The sequence below is a fragment of the Terrapene carolina genome, unplaced genomic scaffold (assembly GCF_002925995.2).
Source record: "Terrapene carolina triunguis isolate 2854851 unplaced genomic scaffold, T_m_triunguis-2.0 Scaffold517, whole genome shotgun sequence".
NCBI classification, from domain to species: Eukaryota; Metazoa; Chordata; order Testudines; family Emydidae; genus Terrapene; species Terrapene triunguis.
The window spans coordinates 1,248,252-1,269,173 of NW_020664868.1; the positions used below are offsets into that span (position 1 = coordinate 1,248,252).

The 20,922-nt window shown below is 51.3% G+C and overlaps 1 protein-coding gene across 1 annotated transcript in view; it reads left to right on the plus strand.

Annotated features, from left to right (window-relative positions):
- Positions 1-126: 126 nt before the first annotated feature.
- The window catches only part of MEIS3 (Meis homeobox 3), a 32,424-nt gene continuing 11,628 nt past the window's right edge, over positions 127-20,922 (plus strand). Inside the window, exons 1-6 of the mRNA XM_026658818.2 lie at positions 127-245; positions 2,891-3,093; positions 11,140-11,287; positions 11,939-11,989; positions 13,005-13,055; positions 17,724-17,873. Of these exons, the coding sequence (XP_026514603.1) occupies positions 234-245; positions 2,891-3,093; positions 11,140-11,287; positions 11,939-11,989; positions 13,005-13,055; positions 17,724-17,873 (615 nt within the window). The 5' untranslated portion in view covers positions 127-233. The remainder of the gene's footprint in view (positions 246-2,890; positions 3,094-11,139; positions 11,288-11,938; positions 11,990-13,004; positions 13,056-17,723; positions 17,874-20,922) is intronic.

The window sequence follows — 20,922 nt, forward strand, 5'->3', positions numbered from 1 at the left end:
CCCCCCCCCCCTCCACCAATGCTTTGCCTCCTTGCATTCGCTTTCTGGCCAGCCTTGAATCAGGGTTAACTGAGGCAGGGAGGAGGAGACCCCCACCCCCCACCCCGAGCATTGAATTGTTTGCAGCAGTTTGGACCCAGAGCTGGGGGGGGTGGGGGGGGAGATCTCGGATCCTCGCCCCCCATACACAGCCCACTTCCTAAGGAGAGCGAGAGGAAAACATCAAGCATCCGATGGCACAAAGGGTAGGTCTGCCACTGAGTTATTCCCTGGGAGCTGGATGGCCCATCGCCGCCTGGGCACTGGAGGGTCCTGTCTACCGAAGGGCTTTGGGAAGTGGATCTGGGATTTGAAAGGGGGGGGGGGGTTTGCTCTGAATGGCTACCCCCCCTTCCAAAAAAAAAAAAGCGTCTAGTTTGTGTGCTTTTTGGGCTGCTGGGGCCAGTGTTTCTGTATGTGTGCACAGATCCCTTCTGTTCCTAGGCGCTTTGCTTTGCATGGAGATCTCTCTTCGGCTGGTGCCGTGTTTGCCTTGCAAGTGCCAGATGTTGGGTTTTTTTCCGGGGGCGGGGGGAGATGTTTACACTCAACTTTTTCTCAAAAAAAGAAAGAGGATCTTGGAAGCCTCTTTTGTGTTGTCTCTTAGCCTTGCTCCGTTTTCTTCCACAACTGTTTGCCTAGCCGCCTCCTCTCTGCCCTAGCCGGGGGGAGATGGGCGACGAATGTGTGTGTCTACAGAATCGATAGATTGGTTGTGGTTTTGCACCGTGTAAACTAAGCAGGCTCCTGCCTGGTTGTATTTTCGACTTTCTCCCCTCTCGGCATGGCTGGGAGAGCCTAGATTGCTCATTTAGGGGCTTTAATGGGTTTACATTTAATTGGGGGCACTTTGTGCTTCGTTTCTGAAGTTTTAACAACTTCTTTTCGACTCTAATCCTCTCCTTGGAGTGAGTGGAAGGAGCTCTGGTGCTCAGGGCCAGGAGTTAATGTGGCTTTAATCTGCCCAGTTGTTAGAAATTTAGCAAGCGTTTCCTGAAAGATTTTCCTCCTATTTTGAAATCACATTTCTATTTTGCTGGGAGCTTGCTCGGGATCTGACGCATACATACTTTTAGACACAAACAGTCCAGCCTCTCTATCTTATTCGCGACCCTAAAATATCCGCACAGCTGTTAAAATACAAACTAACACTATCCGGCTAAAAGCAGGGGGGAAAAGTTAATGCCAACGTTAAAAAAAAACTAGTAACTTCATAAAGACTTGAAAAAAAAATGCAAGCCATCATCCATCCATATTCTCTACATCCTGCATAAGTTAAGTTTCCATGCGAAAGAGAAAAGTTTGTCATTAAAAAGAAGGGGCGGGGGGGAAGATCAGTGTGCTTTGGAAATGCCATGAAACTCTGGGAAGACAATTTAAAATAAAACGAGGCACATTAAATTGATGAGCAGCATTATTATGTGAGAACTCCAGCGTGTGCTCTGGAAGCGAAAACAGATATAAACAACTTTTTTAAAAATGGGCAAATAAAACTCCAATCGACTCTCCCGAGTTTACAGAAATTCTATTTAGATTTTAAAAAAAAAGTTAAAACGTGTTTAAAACAGATTTCCCTCTTGCTCATAAAAATCGAAGCCTTTGATTACATATATATATTTTCTCAACTCATTCCAAAGTCAAACAACCTCCAAACGGCTAATGGAGAATAAAAATGGCTTGCTTGAATTGGTTGAAAAGGCTTGAGGAGGAAAGTTGGCAAGATTTAAATAAGAATAGCTGTCATGTTGGAATAATTTCACAGTCCCTTTTTTTTCCCTTTAAAAGGTCTGGTTAAGGTAAAAAGTGGAAAGCGTGTTTAATAAATTATACCTCAGTTCACAGAGTTCATTTTTAAAAAAAAGAGATTGGGATTTTCTTTCTATTTCTAGTTAGAAACCAACATCTAAGGGACGGGCAAAGTGAGGATTTAAAAGTTTATTTACAATGAACCAAAGAGGAAAGATTTGAAAGCAAGAATCTCAGAACTAGGAGCACATTCCTATTTTAAATGTCAAATTTCCTCCTGGAAAATATGTTGAAAATATCTGTGTCACTTCTTTTTTTAAAATAACCCCCAAACTCCAGTTTAAAAAAGCGAGACAAATAATGTTTGAAAGGCGAAGTTTGCAAGAAAATAACAAGATTTATCGCCTCAACGTTAGAAACTTTTTTTAAAGGCGAGAAGGTGGGAAAAGATCCTGATGTTGGAGGGGGAAACTTCCCAGCTAGGGTGAAAGGAACAACAGTGCTGGGGTGAAATTGACCACACCGTTTGATGGCGTGAAAGTGACACATTTTGCAGCGGCTGATCCTGAAAGCCGCTGTTGTTGCTGGAGTTAAATTAACAAAATGTTGCTGAGCAGGAACTAATTACCAAAAAAGAGAGAGAATGTTTAAATGACAAAAGGGGTCGGTAAAGAGTGGTATTGATTTTTTTTTAAGCAAAAACTTGGCTGGAAATCAAATCAATGCAATTCACAATGTTGTGATTAAGGGGTTATATTTCTCCACTTCTCGCCCTCCCAATATAGATCAGATCCACCCCTGGTCAATAGCTTCTTTACAAAACAAACGAACCGACAGATGCCTTGGTTTTCTTCAGGGGGGGCTGGTCCTGGGGAGGGCCGTTGCAAAGTAACTCCTCCGGTTCTGATTATGCCCGTGCAAAAATTACTTCTCCGGCTCCCCGGATCTGAGCTCGCCTAGGGATGTTTTTTTGGTGCAAAAAAAACCCTCCCCCACTTCCTCTGTGTGCATTCCCGACCCGGGGGCCGCTGCGGCGGCTGTGTTTGGGAGCGGCGGGCTGTCTCCCTGACACCCACCCGCCCCTTGTTTTCCACCTGCCTTGCAGTACAATGACCTGGTGCATTACCCTGTCATGGATGGAGTCGCTTTGCCTGGCTTCGGGGACCCTCACACGGCTCGGAGTTTGCAGCATCACTCGCTGAGCCAGAGCTCGCCGTATGGATCGGCCGGGGTGGCCCACCGGGCAGGCATGCCCCCGGGGCTGGGGAATACGGACGCCTTGAAGAGGGAGAAGGATGAGATCTATGGGTAAGGAACCGGGGCTGGGCAGGGGGACGGGGACTCCCAGAGACTTGGGGGGCGCGGGGGGGGTCTCCCTAGAATTGGCCCAGGCGCTGCTGAAAATCGCTGGCTGGGAGAAGCAAGTTGTGTGTCTGTCTGTGTGGGTGTGGGGTGGGGGTGTAAAGCCTCCGGGTTGTCTTAGTTGGAGCTAGGCGTTGTCTGCCTGGCGAGCCCACTAGTTTTTCTGGAGGGTCCGTCTCTTCATGTAGGGCTGGATCCGTCTAATTACCGGGGGATCCCTGGATCCATTTGATTTCTAGGAGGCTCTGGTCAGTTTCACGGCTGGTGGGACCATCTGTGTCTCTCCCCTTTTATTTCAAGTGTGTGTGTGTCTGAGGGGGGGGTGTAATTTGCGGTGGAGATTTCTGAACGTCGGTCGGTCTAATTTCCAGCAGGACCGGGTCTGTCTGTCTAGCCATTTTCTGCCTGTTTTCTCTCAATCCAGTTTCTGGGGGATTAGTTTGTTTCTAACCATGTATTTCCAGGGGGGGATCTCTCTCCGCCTGTCATCCTAGTAGTTTCCAGGAGAGAGAGATTTACCCACCCCAGACAAAACAAAGGGCACTTGGAGAGGGAAAGGCCGGGTTGTCATTTTCAGATCAGGCTCCCCAGCCAAAGAGTGCCCGAGCGGGGCTTGTGGATGAATCCCATACAAAAGGAGCAAAGTTTGGACCCAAGCGGAGGGGAGAAAAGTGGCTGGGGGACCCTGGGGCGGGGGTGATTTTGAAGGCCCAAGCAGAGGAAGTTTCTCTCGGCTTGGTGTGAGCACTTTGGTGCCCTGGTCTCTTATGGCTCTGCGTGCTTCGCCATCCGAGTTATTTCCCTTAGCCCGAAGCATTTTGCGCTCAGGACCTAGAAGTGGGGGGTCAGTGCTGGAAAAGGGGGGTCCCTTTCCGGGCAGGAGAAAAGTCTGCATCGGAAGAGGTGCCGCTTGATTTCTTGGAAAGGGAAAGTCCAGAGCTTTTCTACAGGTGAGGCCAGACATGCAAGCCAGGGAAGGACCCCGGGAAGGGAAGGAGGGGACATGAAATACTCCTGAAACCTAAACCCACCCCCGGGGAATAACTGTCCCTTGGAAAGGAGGAAAGAAGTGAAAAATGCTGAGGTGTCAGACATGGGCCCAGCGTTTGTAGGGAGACAAGGGAAAGGTGGAGAAAAAGAGGGAAAGGAAGAGAGAAAACAGAGGAGAAAGAGGAAAGCAGAAGGAGGAAGGGAGAAGAAAGACAGGAAAGAGAAAGGAGAGAAAGAGGGAAAGATAGAAAACAAACAGAGACATAGAAGGCAAGAGCCCAGGAGGGAAAGAGAGAGAAATGGCTCCCTTCTGAATAAGGTTAGCAGCCAATGCGGAGGACAGAAGGAGCCGAAAACTACAAAGACCAGACCCCAGCCGGGACCCCTTTCCTCCCTACCCCCAAAGATTTTTGCAGTCACTATTGGAGGAATAGGAACCGGGTGCTACGAGGGGCGTTAAAGTTTGCCAGCCTCTTTCTTCGAATCCCGGCTCTTCTGACTCCATGTAAACATTTCTAGGAGCAGGGAAGCGAAACTATTTTCCTCCCCCAAAATGCCCCTAGTCCCCCTCCCTCCCCCCCACGCGTGCGCCCCCTTTGCCAGAGTGGAGGCTGCTTTCAATTTGCAACTATTTGTTGTTTTTACTCGTGGGCTCTGTGGAGACTCTCGTCTCGGCTGCTGGGCTGACACGCCAGCTCTCAAGTTCCAGGGGGGAGAGACACACTTAGGAGATAACATGGCTTATGTTGGCTGCAAATATTTACATAGCATATGCTGTGTGAACTTGTGCAGCGGGCTGGGAATGCACAGTGTGTGTCTAGATGGAGCGGGAGAGAGCGAGAGACTGCTCGGGCCTATGTGGATATATCTGGATGTGTGTGGGTGTGTATAATATATATGTGTGTGAGTGGGGAGATAGAAACGCTCACAGAAATGTAGGGCCCCGCGCTGAGACTGGACCAAGTAACCCTAGCCCAGTGGTTCTCAACCAGAGGTACAAGTACCTCTGGGGGTAGGCACAGCTCTTCCTGGGGGGACATCAGCTCATCTAGAGATTTGCCTAGTTCTATAACAGGCTACGTAAAAAGCATTGGCCAGGTCAGGACACACTAAAATTTCCTACAGTGACTGGCCTGTACTGGACACTGAAATGTCAGTGCAAGATTGATATTCTAATTGCTGTATTTGATAGTCGTATGGTCACAACGAGACAGTCGGCCCTTTGTCAGGAATCGTGTGGCGGTCACACTTTTGTAGTCTTCTGTCGGATTTTGTAAGCAAGTCGTTTTGAAGTGAGGTGAAACGTGGGTGGGGGGGGGGGACGCGAGACAAATCCGCCTCCTGAAATGGGGACAGTGGTTTGGAAAGGTTGAGAGCCACTGCCCTAGACCGGCCCTGATCAGTGTGTATATGTGGCATAAGCACGTGTCCACAAAGCGTGATCAGGGCTGCACCCTGTGTGTCTATGGAACATTTGTATCCACAGTGCGATATAATCGATATATTACACACTCGGGGCCTTAGCTGTGATATTGCATGAGCGCTGGGTAAGCCGGAAATCTTGCAATAGAAGTTGGTCCAACAAAAGCGATTCCCGCCCCGCCCTGTCTTGCTAATATCCTGGGCCCAACAGGGGGCTACACGCGTGGAAAGCATTAAACTGCCGGCACGGTGTGTCTGGGTAGACAACATTTTGGGTATATTCTATATCAGGGGGTCTCAAACTGGGGGTCAGGACCCCTCAGGGGGTCACAAGGTTATTACATGGGGGGGTCGTGAGCTGTCAGCCTCCACCCCAAACCCCGCTTTGCCTCCAGCATTTATAATGGTGTTAAATATATTAAAAAGTGTTTTTAATTTATAAGGGGGGTCGCACTCGGAGGCTTGCTACGTGAAAGGGGTCACCAGTAAAAAAAAGTTTGAGAACCACTGATCTATATATACAGCTACAAAGTGTGTAATGTTGACATACACACACACACACAGAGTGTATGGGTGTATCTCTAGCTCTACGTGCGGTGTCAATATGGCACCTAAATACCTTTAAAAATCTGCCCTTAATCTGCTGTGATATACACAGTGCCAATATGTATCTTTAGCTACACACTGGGTATAGTACGTGTGTATGTGCATACATGGATAGCTGTTCATTTGTCGGTCATTCTGTGTGTGTGTGTGCAGTAACATTGTGACGTGTGTAACAATGTGGTACACTGTGTATATATACATATAGAATAGTTTTGTATCTATGTCTATATATATATTTACACAGTGGGTGTATGTATGTCATGCTCTGTGTGTGTATATATATATTTATACACACAGTGAGCAAGATGTCACACACACACACACACACACGTATATTAGTGTTGCACAATGTATCTGTATGTTTGGACAGGCAGACATTCTCTAGGCCCAAATCCCTGTTCCCCGCTGCCTTGTGTGTTTGTTTGTGTGAGTGTAAAGTGAGTGCAAAGACTTGCCCAATGGTAGTGTTTTTACGCCCTCCTTACACTCCTGCTGCACTCGTGTAACTGCCTGCATAAGTAGCCGTTGTCTCTAGTGTGTAAACGATCTATGCGCTCTGCGTGTGTGTACGCACATCAGTAGTACACTGTGTCTGTATATACGGACGTGTGTGTGTGTGTACATGTGTGTGTACATGTGTACACACAGTGTACAGGACACTGCCTTTGTATGCATGTCTTTACTGCACATTTCAACATATGGATGGTGGCTGTGTTGTGTGGCGGTTTTAAATCTAAACATAAACGAAACTTTGTGGCATGGTCCTCCGGTCCTCAGATGGGGTAGCTGCAGGGAAGTTAATGGCCACTGGTCAGTTTACACCACCTGAGGATCTGGCCGTGGCTGCATAAATCTGGGCCACTGTCAGTGAGCGTACATGTCTGCACACACGCAGCGCGTACCATAGGGCTGCAGTTTGTGTAGTGTATCTGGAACCATATTCAACGGAGGAGTCAAATCTGAATTGGTATCTTCCATGCATATTAATACTACCCACTGTGGGAATAGGTGTTGCATTGTATAGACCTGAGCGTGAGTAGATCTTTTAGCATGTGTTTTGTGGGTCGATGTTATATGCTGCTGTGCGGGTGTGTATGTGTGTAGAAACGCACAGCAGGGTATAATGCCAACACACACAAACATATTATGAAAGATATTCTCACCATCAGTCTGTTTGTATGTCAGCTTTGTGAGCATACGTCATTGCACGTCAATATATGTGTTTGTGTGTTTAAACACACTGTAGTGTACAATGCTGATATCCTCACACCATTGTTTGTATGTAGCTTATGTGACGCTTATGCATCAGTTTTATAGTCTGCAGTGCATCTATACGCACAAACCCCTATCCACACAGCTGTGTGTAATATTGCTATACACATTAGATACGGAACAGAAATATTCCCAGGCACATAAGCTATTTACATATGATATTTGCACACGCCGTACACAGTATTTTCTATGTAGACATATACACCGTGAACATGTTCTCAGCCTTTCTGTACTGTGCAATGCGGAGGCACTCGGTATCAGGGTGTGTATAGATAGAAGAGGTATGTTGATATGCATACCTGTGAATTACGAACCTTCCTGTACTATGCAAAGTGCATCCATATTATAGAGCGGGAGTGTGTATATAGTATGTACGTTTTATGTACTTGGTATATTCCCTCCCCCGCCCCGCATTTCTCTGTCTTCTCTTTTTCTCCTTCCCTTTCTCCTCTAATTTTCTTTCCTTCTTTCTGTGCTTTCCCGCTTCCCCTAACCCTCCGGTTCATACTCCCAGTCTCCTGCTCCTTGCTTCTTACACGCATGTTGATTATTAATGTATCAGGCGTATTATGGTGGTTGCCCAGGGACCAATAGAAACTGGTGCTGTGCGAACCCAGCGTAATGGAGAGAGCAAACCACCCCTTCCCTCCGCCTCCTCTGAGCCCCCTTCTCCCCCTAGGGCTGGGCCTTGCTCCCCTTAAGAGAATGGTCCCAAGCAAGGCCAGCCAGCAGTGAATGTTGCCAGCCCAATCCAGTGTCCCCTCTATAGCAGGTCTCTCCCCTCTATCTGAAGTGGTGCCGGTTCTGGTCCAGAAAGGTACCACCGTCTAGCTACACTAATGGGCGATGGCACATCAAGGAAAGAAACCCGGGTGCCTTTGTCCAGTAGCACCAGGCACATCGCACGGCTAAGGGATGTGCGTGTCCGTATGATGCACGCAGGTTAAAATTCTGTCTATGCATGTGTAGTGTGCAAAGAGTGTGTGAGTCTGTACACACTTTAAATGTCATCCCGTATGTATTATACACACTCTGTGTGTGGGCACAGGCACGAGGTCATCCCCTAGCCGTGTGTATACACCCTCATAACGGTCCCCCTTGTGCGTTTGACATTTTCCAGACCAAAATGTTTTGTATTTTGCGGTTTCCAACGACTTTTTCTTTCAAAATTTCCTTCAATTTTCTTTTTAAATTCCCCAAACTGTTTTAAAATGGTCAGACCAACGTTTCAATTTGATTTCAACAAAACCTTTCGCTCTAAATGATTCCCTCCCGAACACACTCTTAAACGCTGCCCAGGAACTGAGAAAAATCCGTTCTTCCCCCAGCTCCGCTAATGTGTGTGTATCTTATATACGCTGAGTGTATACACGCTAATCATGCTCTCCCTTGTGCCTGTGTGTAATGTATGTGCATATACACACACAGTAATAATGCTGTCTGGTGTATTATGCGCACTGTGTCTGTAGCCACCAGTAACGTTACTCTGTGTATTATGTACATACAATTCCTACACCAGGGCTACATGTACTATATACAATATTCACGTACTATATATGCACTATGTGTGCTTTATGTAGGCTTGGAAGGCTTAGATATTTCATCAGACAATGTTGATCGGACCGTGTGCACCACCAAAATATTTCCATCGGTTAAAAACTGAAATTTACAGCTAAGCAAAGTAAAAATGCAGCTTGCGAACTGCCTAGAGTGTCTTTACTTTGGCTATATTGACACGGGATGGACGGTTTGCGTTTTCACGATTATAAAGCTTTGTGAATCTCAGTGTCGACTGCCATCAAATAGTGATTGCCGGACGCCCCCCTCCCCCCCGCCCCCAGTTCCCACAACGGTGACAATTTAAAATAAATAAAAATGGGGAAAAATGCTTAAAAATAAACCTCGAAATTATTAAAAAATACAAATCTAATTTTGCCCAGCCTAATTATATGCCCTGTGTCTGTCTATATCTGTCTACACCCATGGGTTGTGGTCCTCTGGTTGCATATTTGCTCTGTGTGTGTATATACACTAATGCCGTTCCAGTCTGGGTATAGCAGTGGGTCTCAAACTTTTTTACTGGCGACCCCTTTCACATGGCAAGCCTCTGAGTGCGACCCCCCTTATAAATTAAAAACACTTGTTTATATATTTAACACCATTATAAATGCTGGAGGCTAAGCGGGGTTTGGGCTGGAGGTTGACAGCTTGCAACCCCCCATGTAATGACCTCGCCACCCTGAGGGGTCCCGAGCCCCAGTTTGAGATCCCCGGTGTATAACTCGCCTTTGAGTGGGTGCACTTGTGTAACAGTCACATACACTGTTAGTATGTATAGCCTTTGTTTGCTCACTTCTGCACAATATGTTGTGGAGATAATCTATTGCACCGCATGGGCATGTGAACAGCAGTTGGCTCGTGTAGATTCTACTCCGTCTCCGTGATACATTGTAGGTGTGTCTACACTTGTGTGTAGACAGTGTATAGCACGTGTGTTGCACATTGTGCATGCTTCTGTGCGACAGCGTCTTTTATTACCCAGCGTGTGTCCTACCTTGTGCACGCTGGAAGCTTGTACGTGATGCTCGGCAATGGCCACTGCGGATATTACACATTGGGTGGGTTAGAGAGACATGGTCGGGGAGCGAATATCTTTTATTGAACCAACTTCTGTGGATGAGAGACACGAGCTCTCTTCGGGGCTGGGAAAGGTCCTCCGAGCGTCACAGCCAGGTGGACCAGATTGGTTAGTGGAAGTAGTTAGCGCTCAAGGTCGAGCGTGGCCCATTGACACCTCTGCGGTCCTAGGACAACAAGGGGTGGGCGGGAGCTCTGAATACCTTTCCCAGACCCGAGGAAGAGCTCTGTGTCAGCTGCAAAGCTCATCCCTCTCTCACCAACAGAAGTTGGTCCGATAAAAGATATTACCTCCCCCAGCTTGTCTCTCTAATATCCTGAGACAGACACGGCTACAAATTACGCTGCATGCAACCGGGCGTAGGTGCTTTATAACATGGGTGTGTGTCTAGTTTTGTTTATGCACCACACAGACTGGATCCGTGAGCATGAATGACTACGTGTGCGGGTGTGTGTTTACATTTGTGCAGGTGGTGTATGCGTATTGCACACTATCTGTGTGTGTGTGTGTGTGTGTGTTACACATGGGCTGGGTAGACATTTGCATGGCATAGATGCGGGGCGTGCGCCGCGTCGTGCGTGCGTCTGCACGGAGCGCGTGGCGTTTGTGCACGTGTGTGCAATCCGTTGCTGTGGCCGAGCTGTAATGGTGCAAGTGGATAGTTGTGTCAGGACCCGGGACGTTATGGGGCCCCAGCCCGCAGAGGCCGCTCTACCTATAGAGCAGCAGATTTTGGGGGGAGGGGCAGATTTTGGGACCTCTCCCTCCGTGAGCGGGGCGGATGCGGCTGGTGGGGCGACACGGGCTAATGTATTCTTGCCCCAGGGCCTTCTCTAACCTTGTTCCGGCGCTGATCGGCGGGGTGTCTGGATTGCATAATGCGTGTGCCTTGCACCCTGTGTGTCCTGTAGGGTGACCAGACAGCAAGTGTGAAAAATCGGGACGGGGGTGGGGGGTAATAGGAGCCTATATAAGAAAAAGACCCAAATATCGGGACTGTCCCTTTAAAATCGGGACATCTGGTCACCCTAGTGTCCGGCTCTAACCTGGCCTCTGTCCTGCAGGCATCCCTTGTTCCCCTTGCTGGCCCTGGTCTTTGAGAAGTGTGAGCTGGCGACCTGCTCCCCCAGGGATACCTCGGGCTCTTACCCCGGTGGGGACGTCTGCTCCTCCGATTCCTTCAACGAGGACATAGCCGTCTTCGCCAAACAGGTCAGTGTCTGGAGCCGGCGGGGGGCAAAGCAGGAGACACCTAAGGCCAGAGGAACGCAGGGGAAGCCGTGCCAATGCTGGGGCCCGACTCGCTCTAGCGTTAGCCCCGGGTAAAATCGACTGATTGATTGGCTCGATTCGGGGAACTACTTGGAAGACCCAGCGCTGAATCAGACTCGGCAAATCAGGCCCAGCTGCTATCTTAATCATTGCCAAAAAAACAAAACAAAACCAAAAAAATCTTGTGTTGATCCTGCGTTTATAGACATGCCCTGGCCAGTCCGAGAGCGTACATGAGGCTGCGTCGTGCTTAAAAATTATATATCTAGAGAGAGAGAGAGAGAGAGAGAGAGCAACGCTTGCTTGGAAGGACTTTTAAAAAGGAGACGGTGTGAAATCTGATCTTGCATAGGAGGGGCTGGGCCGCAGCAGGGGTGGGAATATTTTAAAATACATAGACACGGCAGAGCCGAGAGTGAAATATACGCATGTGGGGATGTCACGGAAGCTCTGGGGAAAGAGAGATTTCTTTCTCTCGCTCCCTTTTTATGTTCTGGGGAAATGAGAAAACCAGATTTTTTTAAATCGTGCTAACCTTTTGCCGCTCTGTGTTTTATTTGTGTTGGATTGCCCATGTCTTTCTCTTTCTAGATTAGGACAGAAAAACCTTTATTTTCTTCCAATCCTGAGCTGGATAATTTGGTAAGAAACTTTAAAAAAAAAATCGATAATTCCGTGTACAATGCAAATAATCTTTTCTTTTTTAAATGGCTTTTCTGCTGGTCCGATTGGCTTTGGGTCGTTTTTCTTTCCTTTTCCCCGTTGGCAGCTACTCGTCTTCATTTAAATGTGGCTCCAGTTCTGCAAAGCTATGCCCCGGGAGTGAGCCGATTCCGCTCAGCCTCCATGCGAGCTTGCATTCCCGTTTGGCCTGGGCCTTTGAGCATGGACCCGAGAGACGGAAGCATGTACTCCACGCTGAGTTTAAGTGCTTTCCTCAATAAGGACTTGTACTGGGACTTATTCAGTGCACCCAAAGTTAAGCACATGCGTGAAGTCTTAGCAGGATCGGGGCTAAAGATGTTGCATGCGGGGGAATTCATTCATTTCCTAAATCTAAGAATGAAGGCCCAGATTTTTAAAGGGGCGTTGGCGTTGCCGCGCTTCGCGTTGCAACGGCCAGGTCGTTTTCAAAGGGGATGGAGGCTGCTAAATCCGTCTTGGAAATGCGACGGAGGCGCTGCGGCCTTTCAAAAGCCAGGCCTTAGTCACCACCTCGGCTCTTTGAAGCGATGCAGAGTAACGGCGGCGCAGGGTCTGGCCCACTGGCGTCACACCAATGGAATCGCCCCTTAGAAAGGCTTTTCAGACTCTCCCAAGGAACGGATTGATTAGGCCTCGTTCTCTGTCGCTTTGGACGCTTGCACGGGAGCCAAATGAGTCTCACTCACATCACACGGGCGTGTGCTGTGCCCCGAGCCGCGGAGAACCAGACGTGTTAAGTTTCACGTGGAGGGCCGGGGAGAGACATGTGGAAAAGTAAAGGCTCCATCCAAGTGACTATGTGGGTATAATCCAGCCAGCGAATGAAATAAACCTGGGGCCGCAGCTCCATGAGTTTGGTTTATGCGCTGGCCCCTTTCCGCCGCTCCGGCCCCTTATCGGAGATGCAGATAAAGCCGCCTCAAACGGATTTCCCTTTGTGTTCTCGTTACAGATGATTCAGTCCATCCAGGTGCTGCGATTCCATCTCCTGGAATTAGAAAAGGTAAATCGACACGTTTTCCTCCCTTCCCCCTCACCAGCGCAGGGTTGGGGGGTCATTATTTGTAACCGTTTTTTATGAAAAAGCAAAAGGAAACCGTCTAAAAGGAACTCTTATAGGCCAGACCCTCAGCTGATCCAAACGGGCCCAGCGCCATTGGTTTCAAATAGAGCAGTGGTGGTTTGCACCAGCTAGAGATTGGTCCCCTTGATTTTAAGGGAGTTCTGCCTGTTTACACCAGGGGGGAATTGGGCCCATAGACTTCAATAGAGCCACACAATTTTACACCAGTGGGGGAGCTGGCCCCAGTGACTCCGGCAGAGCTGTGGCCAATCTATACTCTGGCCGTATGTTTTTTGGGTTTTTTTCCCCTCCAATTGGAGCCATTGCAAACATCACAAGTAACATTTAGTTCAATACGGTGCAACTTTTTTTGCCCGTTCGCAGCTGCTTTGATGATGGATCTGAGGTTTCATGCGACGACAGCAGAAATGAACCTCCAACCAAATCATCCGAGCAAGGAGAGAGTCCCGCCAAAGCCAAACCCCTTCTAATTGATGTTTTCAACCCAAGCCGTGCTGCTTGCCGTGGTGAAAGCTGGATGGCCCGTCACTAAGCCCCACGTGCAGCTGATAAGTGGCCAAATAAAACGGTTTTAAACCCACGTGGGGCTGAATTTCGGCTTTGGGATTATTATCCTGGTTCACTGGTGCAACGGCCCGCGAAGGTTTAATTTTTCATCTGGCAAGACGGGGGGAAGGGGGCAGGTTCAGAGTAGAGGCCAGGCCTGAGAGAGAGGAGAAAATAAATGGATGTGTGTTAAAACAAAGGGTATCAAGTCAATGTTTTGGCCAAATCTTAAACAAACCGTTTCAGCTTTTTCCAAATTTTATTTTTCCCCTGATAAAACTATTCCCCGCATTCGACCCAAATTGACTATTTGCCGTCATTTTTTTTTTTGCCCAGTTCTAAGCAGGGACTCTCGTTTTGTTCTGCATTGTACAGCTCCTGGCGCAATGGGGTTCTGATGCATGGTGGAGGTGGGGCCGCGGTGCTCCCCAGGGCTCCCGTAACACACCTAATAGTCATAAAAACGTACCGCGCCCGCAGCCCGGCACAACGCAGCCCTGATCCCCGACTGGGGAGCCTAGCTAGAACGGAACAAACGTTTGCAGCTGAAAGTTTGTTCTCCAAAAGAAGCAGACTTGGAACATTTCGCGAAGGCCGGGCAATTTCTGAGAGTTGTTGAGGTTGGAAAAAAAGAAAAATTCTAAAAAAAAACAACCAAAAAACCCCCCAAATCAGTGCTTCAATTTGACATTTTTGGATGCGAGTTTTGATTGTTTGGGTTGGAACAACATTTCTGTTGGAATTTTCCTTCCCTTTGATTTAGTTTTAGTTTTAAAATGTCTAAAATCAAAACTAATTGGGTTGGGGTTTTTTTTTTAAGGTTTTAGATTCGCTAAAAGTTCCAAGAAATTTTGTTTTCAGGTCAACACAAAACATTTTTTTTAAAATTTTGAATTGCCAGCAAGCCCCCCGCCCACTCCCCCCCCCAAATTGATTATTGGGAGAGCTGTAGCTGCTAGATGCTCCGGTACTACGAATAATAATTACTGATTTACAATAGACATGCTGCTCTGGTGAATAAAGTGACTCCCACGCATGTGTGTTTGTAGGGCTGGGGACTTAAACAGGACAGACCCAGTCCAGATCCCCTTGAACTTGGATTTATGCTTTGCAGAATAAGGCTAGAATTAAACACCTGCTTGGCAGTATGCACGGGCTTAAGGGCCTCGCTTATCTTTAAGCACCTAGGTAGGCCTTTGACGTCAATACCCCTCAGTGGACCGGATCCATAGTGGGAGCTAATTAGTACATTCATTGGCAGAGTTCCAGCAGACATGATGGTAAAGGACCTGATTCCAAGCCACATGGAATCGCTCCAATTTTTTGTAAAGCAATCAATCTGTCTATGGTGCCCATCACCATAGCCTCTGGGCACGTCCCAATCTTCAGTGTATTTACCCTCCCTGGCGAGATAGAGTGGTGCTGTTATCACAGAGGTGGAACTGAGGCACAGAGAAACGTACAGGTTAGATCCTCCAAGGTGTTTAGGCACCTAGATGTTAACGGGAATTAGGCACTTAAATACCTTGGAAGTGATTTCCCCCAAGATCACACAGGGAAGCTGTCAGAGAGACGGGGACTAAACCCAGATCTCCCGAGACCCAGGCGAGGGCCCCAACCACTGAGCCGCCCTACCTCGGTAAGGCTGCTTTGTAAAATAGACTCTGTTAATTCACGGTAGCTGCAGCTAGTTCTGACAATACTTCAGTCTCCGGCAGCCAAAGCCCCGTGGAGCACGTGTCATGGTTAAAGTAACGAAACCAGGGTAGTACAGGCCTCTGCCGCAGCCCCGTGCTGTTAAAGAAACATGTGGAGGTTTATCTTTTTATTTAAAAACAAAAACAAAAAAAAACCCCACCACGGGCAGCCCTTCCCCTAGCGTAAATCAACGTAGCTCCTTTAAAATCAAGGCCAGAGGATTGGAGTTGGAGTCTGAACAAAATACAGACGATGCTTGTTAGACCAAACGCTTTCAACGTGACCCATCCAGGGGATAAGCAAATGATGCCCCGACGAACGGCTGGTTTGGATTTACAGAGACGCCGGGGGAAATTTCTTGACGCTCTCACACGTGGAGATCGGGATAAACTTTGCATTTGGGCAGCGTGTCTCGTGCAAGTGAAAGACTAGGATGTCTAAGGCCTCGTCTGCACTCAGATTTTGCCCCGGGATAAACTATGCTTCAGAGAGGAGGAGTGTTGTGGGAGGAGACCGTCCCAGGTGGGTGGATGACAGCTGAATTCTGCTGGCATCACGACAGAATTTGTCTGTTCTCTTCTCCAGCAGTTTAAGGACCGGTCTGAATTAGAAATCTTGCCCCGTCAATATCTAATTGCACCAGTTCCGACCACTAATACGCATGCCCTTGAAACGGTTTGAAATCAATTTAACGTAGGGTGGTAATAATCGGCCAGAGGGTCAGATTCTAATCTTAGTTCAACTGGAATAAATCGGGACTTGGAATCCCGCAAGTCAGTGGAGTGATTCCAAGGGCCGAATTCCAAATCGGCGCCCGGCTCTGGGCCGATTTACACGGGGAGTGAGATCAGAATCGGGCCCTATGGACGTCTCACATTGAGAGGTTAGCGAGCCAGCTCCTCCGCCCCTTTCCCTGGTGTAAACGGGAGTCAATTGTGCGCGGCTAGCTTAGCCCAGCCGGCTGTAGAGAGATCGGTTCACCGTGGGGCGGGAGGTGGGGTTTAAATCGGTAGGCCGGATTCTCCCCAGTCATACCCTGGTGTAAACGGGAGTCACGCCATTAGAGGAGGAATGAGCAAGAGCAGAATCAGGTCCCGCTGGCTTGTCAGTCCAGCAGTTGTGCAGATTGGAAAGAAAACCTGGCTGGCGAGAGATCTCCAGCGCGTGCCGACCAGCCGGGGCTCTGTGGGGGTCCGTGGGCTAGATCCCTGCCTGGCGCGGAGGGGGCAGATCTGGCCCGTTCCCCTCCCTGAGGCGGCGTGTCTGGTAAATTCCAGGCATGATGCAATCGCGAAGGGGGAGGGATGGGGGGGTCCCAGGGTCCCGGCCAAGCGGCAGGCCAGGGTAATGAGCTCATTACAGCCACAATCGCCCTCACGGTTTTTAACTCGATAATCCCCTTGTTAATGGGGTAATTAACCCTTTGAGCACCACAGCGGGCGCCTGCTGGGAGCTGATAAAAGGGGGTTGGGGGGGGCGGCGAAGTGCCTCTGCCAGGGGCAGGGAAGAAAGAGGAAGCCGGGAGCTGGGGCTTTTCAGAGCCGAAGGCCCGGAGAGAGGAAAGGCAGAGGAGGGACCCACAGCGCCCGCAGCAAATACACTGGGAGGGGTCCTGGCCTAGGGCAGACGGGGCTCCGGTCTTCTCACTAGGAGGTGTATTATGGTAACGCCTAGACGACACCCCCCCCCCAACCCGGGGGGGGGTCCCCATGGGCCCCGCTCCGCCGAGACCCCCCCCGCCCATCACGCATGCACAGCCCTCCCCCCCCCATCGTACCTGCCCGGCCCTGCCCAACGTCTGTCCGTCTCCACCGCCTGTCTTTTCGGCTCAGTGTTTGTACAGCCCCTAGCACGCCGGGGGCTCCTGACAAATACCGGACAGGGCCGAGCACCTAACACCTAACACCTAACAAACACCAAAAAAACCCACCCTCTCCTACTTCAGAGGTCTAGCTGATCTCTGAGGATGGGGGCCCAGGGGCGGAGCTAACACGGGGGGGGGATCTTACCCCCCCGTTTGCTGCTTGGGGTTCTCCCCCTTCCTCTGAAGGATCTGGTGGCGTCTGTCGCTGTTCGACGCCAGAGGTGGCCCCTGAGTTCTGATCCCGGCTGGCCGGCCCCTTGTCTAGATCTTTTCCGCGAGGGCCAACACAGCCAACCGGGCTAAAGCACCGAAGAGTCAGGCTCTCGGGTGGTTCATCTCAGCTCAGGGCTGGGGAGACGGGACGCCGGGCCAGATGGGCAGGCCTGGTTGGGAGCGGCTGGAAAGCACTGAGCCCAACAGGGTTCTGACCCAGCCACCTGGGCTCGCGCCTCCTAACGGTTCTCCTTTTCGGGGAGCAGGTACACGACCTGTGCGACAATTTCTGCCACCGCTACATCACCTGCCTGAAGGGGAAGATGCCCATCGACCTGGTAATCGACGACCGGGATGGGGGCTCCAAATCCGACCTGGAGGACTTCACGGGGTCCTGCGCCAGCCTCTCCGACCAGGTGGGAGACCGGACGCCTGCTTTAGACAAGGGATTGGGGGGCTCCCTCTTTGTGCCGCGCGGATACACTGTGAGAGACGGGCCTTGCTCCAAAGAGCTCCCAGGCTCCAGAGACAAGGGGTGGGAGGAGAAACTGAGGCACAGAATGGGGAAGTTGCCCACAGTCTCACCGCAGAGCTGGGAACATAACCAGAGCAGCGCAGTACGCACGAGACCATGTTGCTAACACCAGACATGCGACCCCAGAACCTGGCTCTGAGGTCTCGCACGCGGCTCCCCGGCTGGCCCCAGCTCAGCCCACCCTGAGCGGCGGGGACATTTCTCTGGCTGGTGGCAGTGGGCCCAGCTGGCCTCTCGGGGATGGGGACTGTGGGAGCTCGGCGCCGCTCTGGCCAATCCGCGCGTGTCCCCACACCCTGGCCAGGCACTTGGAGATGCGGCTGCGTCCCAGGGCACGTGCATCCCAAAACACAGGATGCGATTGTCTCTCCCGGCGCTCTGGGGGTGCAGCCGTCCATCCAGTGGGATACGAGGCCTTTTCCCCTCCAGGAGGCTCTGATCCAGGTTAGGGGGGGGACTGGCTTGCTCAGAGGGAAGAGAAATGGGGTCTTTCCTCCCCGGCGCTGATGCGGGCGTGTGCACAGACACGCAGGAACGGACGTGCCGCGCCGGTCACGCATCCGCAGGCGTGTGCAGCAGTTCTCGACACGGACTGACGCGCGCCCCTCAGCTACGAATGCGCAGCCGTGTCCACCGTGTGCCCCCAGACACACACGGGGAGCCCCCAGGGCTAGCACGTTACATGTCGGCATGTGCGTTAACAGCCAGGGCTAGGCACCCTCCCTCCCTCCACATGCATGCGACACCCATGAAGGATTGCAGACAGCTCCCCCCCACTCCCTCTCACACACACACACAGCACCCCCTTGCCCCTTTGGCAGCACGAAGGGGCCCAGGAGGGGGTGGGGGGACAGCCTCCAGTGGCTGTTTTCTGCTCCCCGGGGCCCATGGGGGGAGAGCAGGTGCTAGGGCAGCCCCGAGGCAGCGCGGCCCCATGGACAGAACGCTGAGCTGGTGCTCGGGAGACCTGGGTTTGATTCCTTGCTGGGTGATCTGCGGCAAGTCTTTTTTCCCCCCAGCCTCGTGCCTCAGTTTCCCCATCTTTGAGATCTAGGGATAAAAAGCACAGCCCAGGAGCTAACTGGTATTTGTTGGGCATTCAGCCGATGCCATCTGCTCAGACTGGAATAGCAGGGGGTGAGGGGCAGCAGCAGGATGCGGGGGGAGCCCAGGGCTGGGGGGCTGCGGGTCGGGATGGAGGAGCAGCTGCAGGGTTGCGTGTGAGAATCCAGCCCAGCATCTGTTCTCACCAACCTGGTCCTGACCAGCCCCTTTGCGTTCCCGGGGGCCCGGCTCACCCCCAAAGCGATCACCCCACGTGCCTTCCTCCCACCTTGCTATCTGGGGGACTTGCTGTGGTGACAGGGGCCGCGGGCAGAAGCCGGGGCTCAGTGCGGGGAAGGGTGCGCGGGGTGGATCGGGGGGGGGGTCCCCACCTCCAAAGGACGCCAGACTCCCCTGCACCCCTCCTGCTTTGGAAATAGGAATGACGGAGCCGTGCTTTGGAAAGAGTCCGGCGTTTGCGCCGGCTGGTGACGAGGGAGCGTCTGGGCCGCCCCACCCGCCCGCTGCCCCCCTCGTCTGCCCCCCGCTTGCTAATGCAGCCGGCGCAGTCATTTGCCTATAGCATCTCCTCTGCATTTTTAATACGCCCCCGAGCTACTCGCTACGGGTGGAGGGAGCTAATCCCCAGCCGGGACTTTGTTGTTATAATTAGATGGCGCCGGGGGCCCCCCCCACCCCACCTATCCCCCTGGGGGGTTGATTTGGGGTCAGCTTCAGCATCAAGGCCCTGCATAGACCCCCACTCCCCCCAGTCCATCCCCGATTCCAGACCAGGACTTGGGAGCAGCCGGAGGGGAAGCAGCCCCCCCGCCCCCCGCTCCACCCCCATATTGACCCATCTGTCCTTGGGGTTCGGACAATGACAGACACAGGGGGGTCTGGCCTGTTAGTGGGACCCCTCCTAGGGCAGGGGTCACCTCTCCTAATACACCCCCACCCACACACGCCTTCAGAGACAGACACACCCAACAAGCTGTGCATACACAGGGACACAGCCGCCGCCAACACACGCATGATCTTTGTGTCTCCATGTGCGCCGTGCAAAGATCACGCCTGTGGCTGTGCCTGGGCACATGCTGCCAACATCCGTGATCTTTGCATGTACACCGGTACATGCCGCAAACACAGGCATAAGCTTTGCACGTACAGAGGCATGCCGCAAACACGCATGATCTGTGTGGGTGCACCCGCGGCCAACACACGCCTGATCTTTGCACATATACACACACGCTGCAAACAGACTCACTGTCGGTAGAGACAACACAACACACACACACCCCGCAAACGCACACATTGCAAAACTTCTCTCTTCCCCGAGGGAATATTTGCAGCCTTGTGGATGGCAGAGGAAGGCTAGAGACAGGAGAATACCCAGCCCTGCTCTTGGGCCTGCAAAACAGCTGTTTAAAGCCCCGAGACCCCCCCAGAGCAATGAACCAAGTTGTTGGCGTTCGTGGTAAAGCGAGACCCCAACTCTCCCCCGCGGAGCCAGCCCCATCGGGCAGTAGCACCCTCTTAAAGGGGCAGAGGGCGCGGGAATACAGGTAGGATGGGAGGGCGGTAAATGCGGGAGCAGGCAGCTGTTTGGGGTGGGGGGAAGAGAGTGGTGTCTAGTGGTTAGAGCAGGGGGGGCTGGGAGCCAGGACTCCTGGGTTCTCTCCCCAGCTCTGGGAGGGGAGTGGGACCTAGTGGTTAGAGCAGGGGGAGCTGGGAGCCAGGACTCCTGGGTTCTATCCCTGGCTCTGGGAGGGGAGTGGGGTCTAGTGGTTAGAGCAGGGTGGCTGGGAGCCAGGACTCCTGGGTTCTCTCCCCAGCTCTGGGAGGAGAGTGGGGCCTAGTGGTTAGAACGGGGGGGGGGGGGGGGG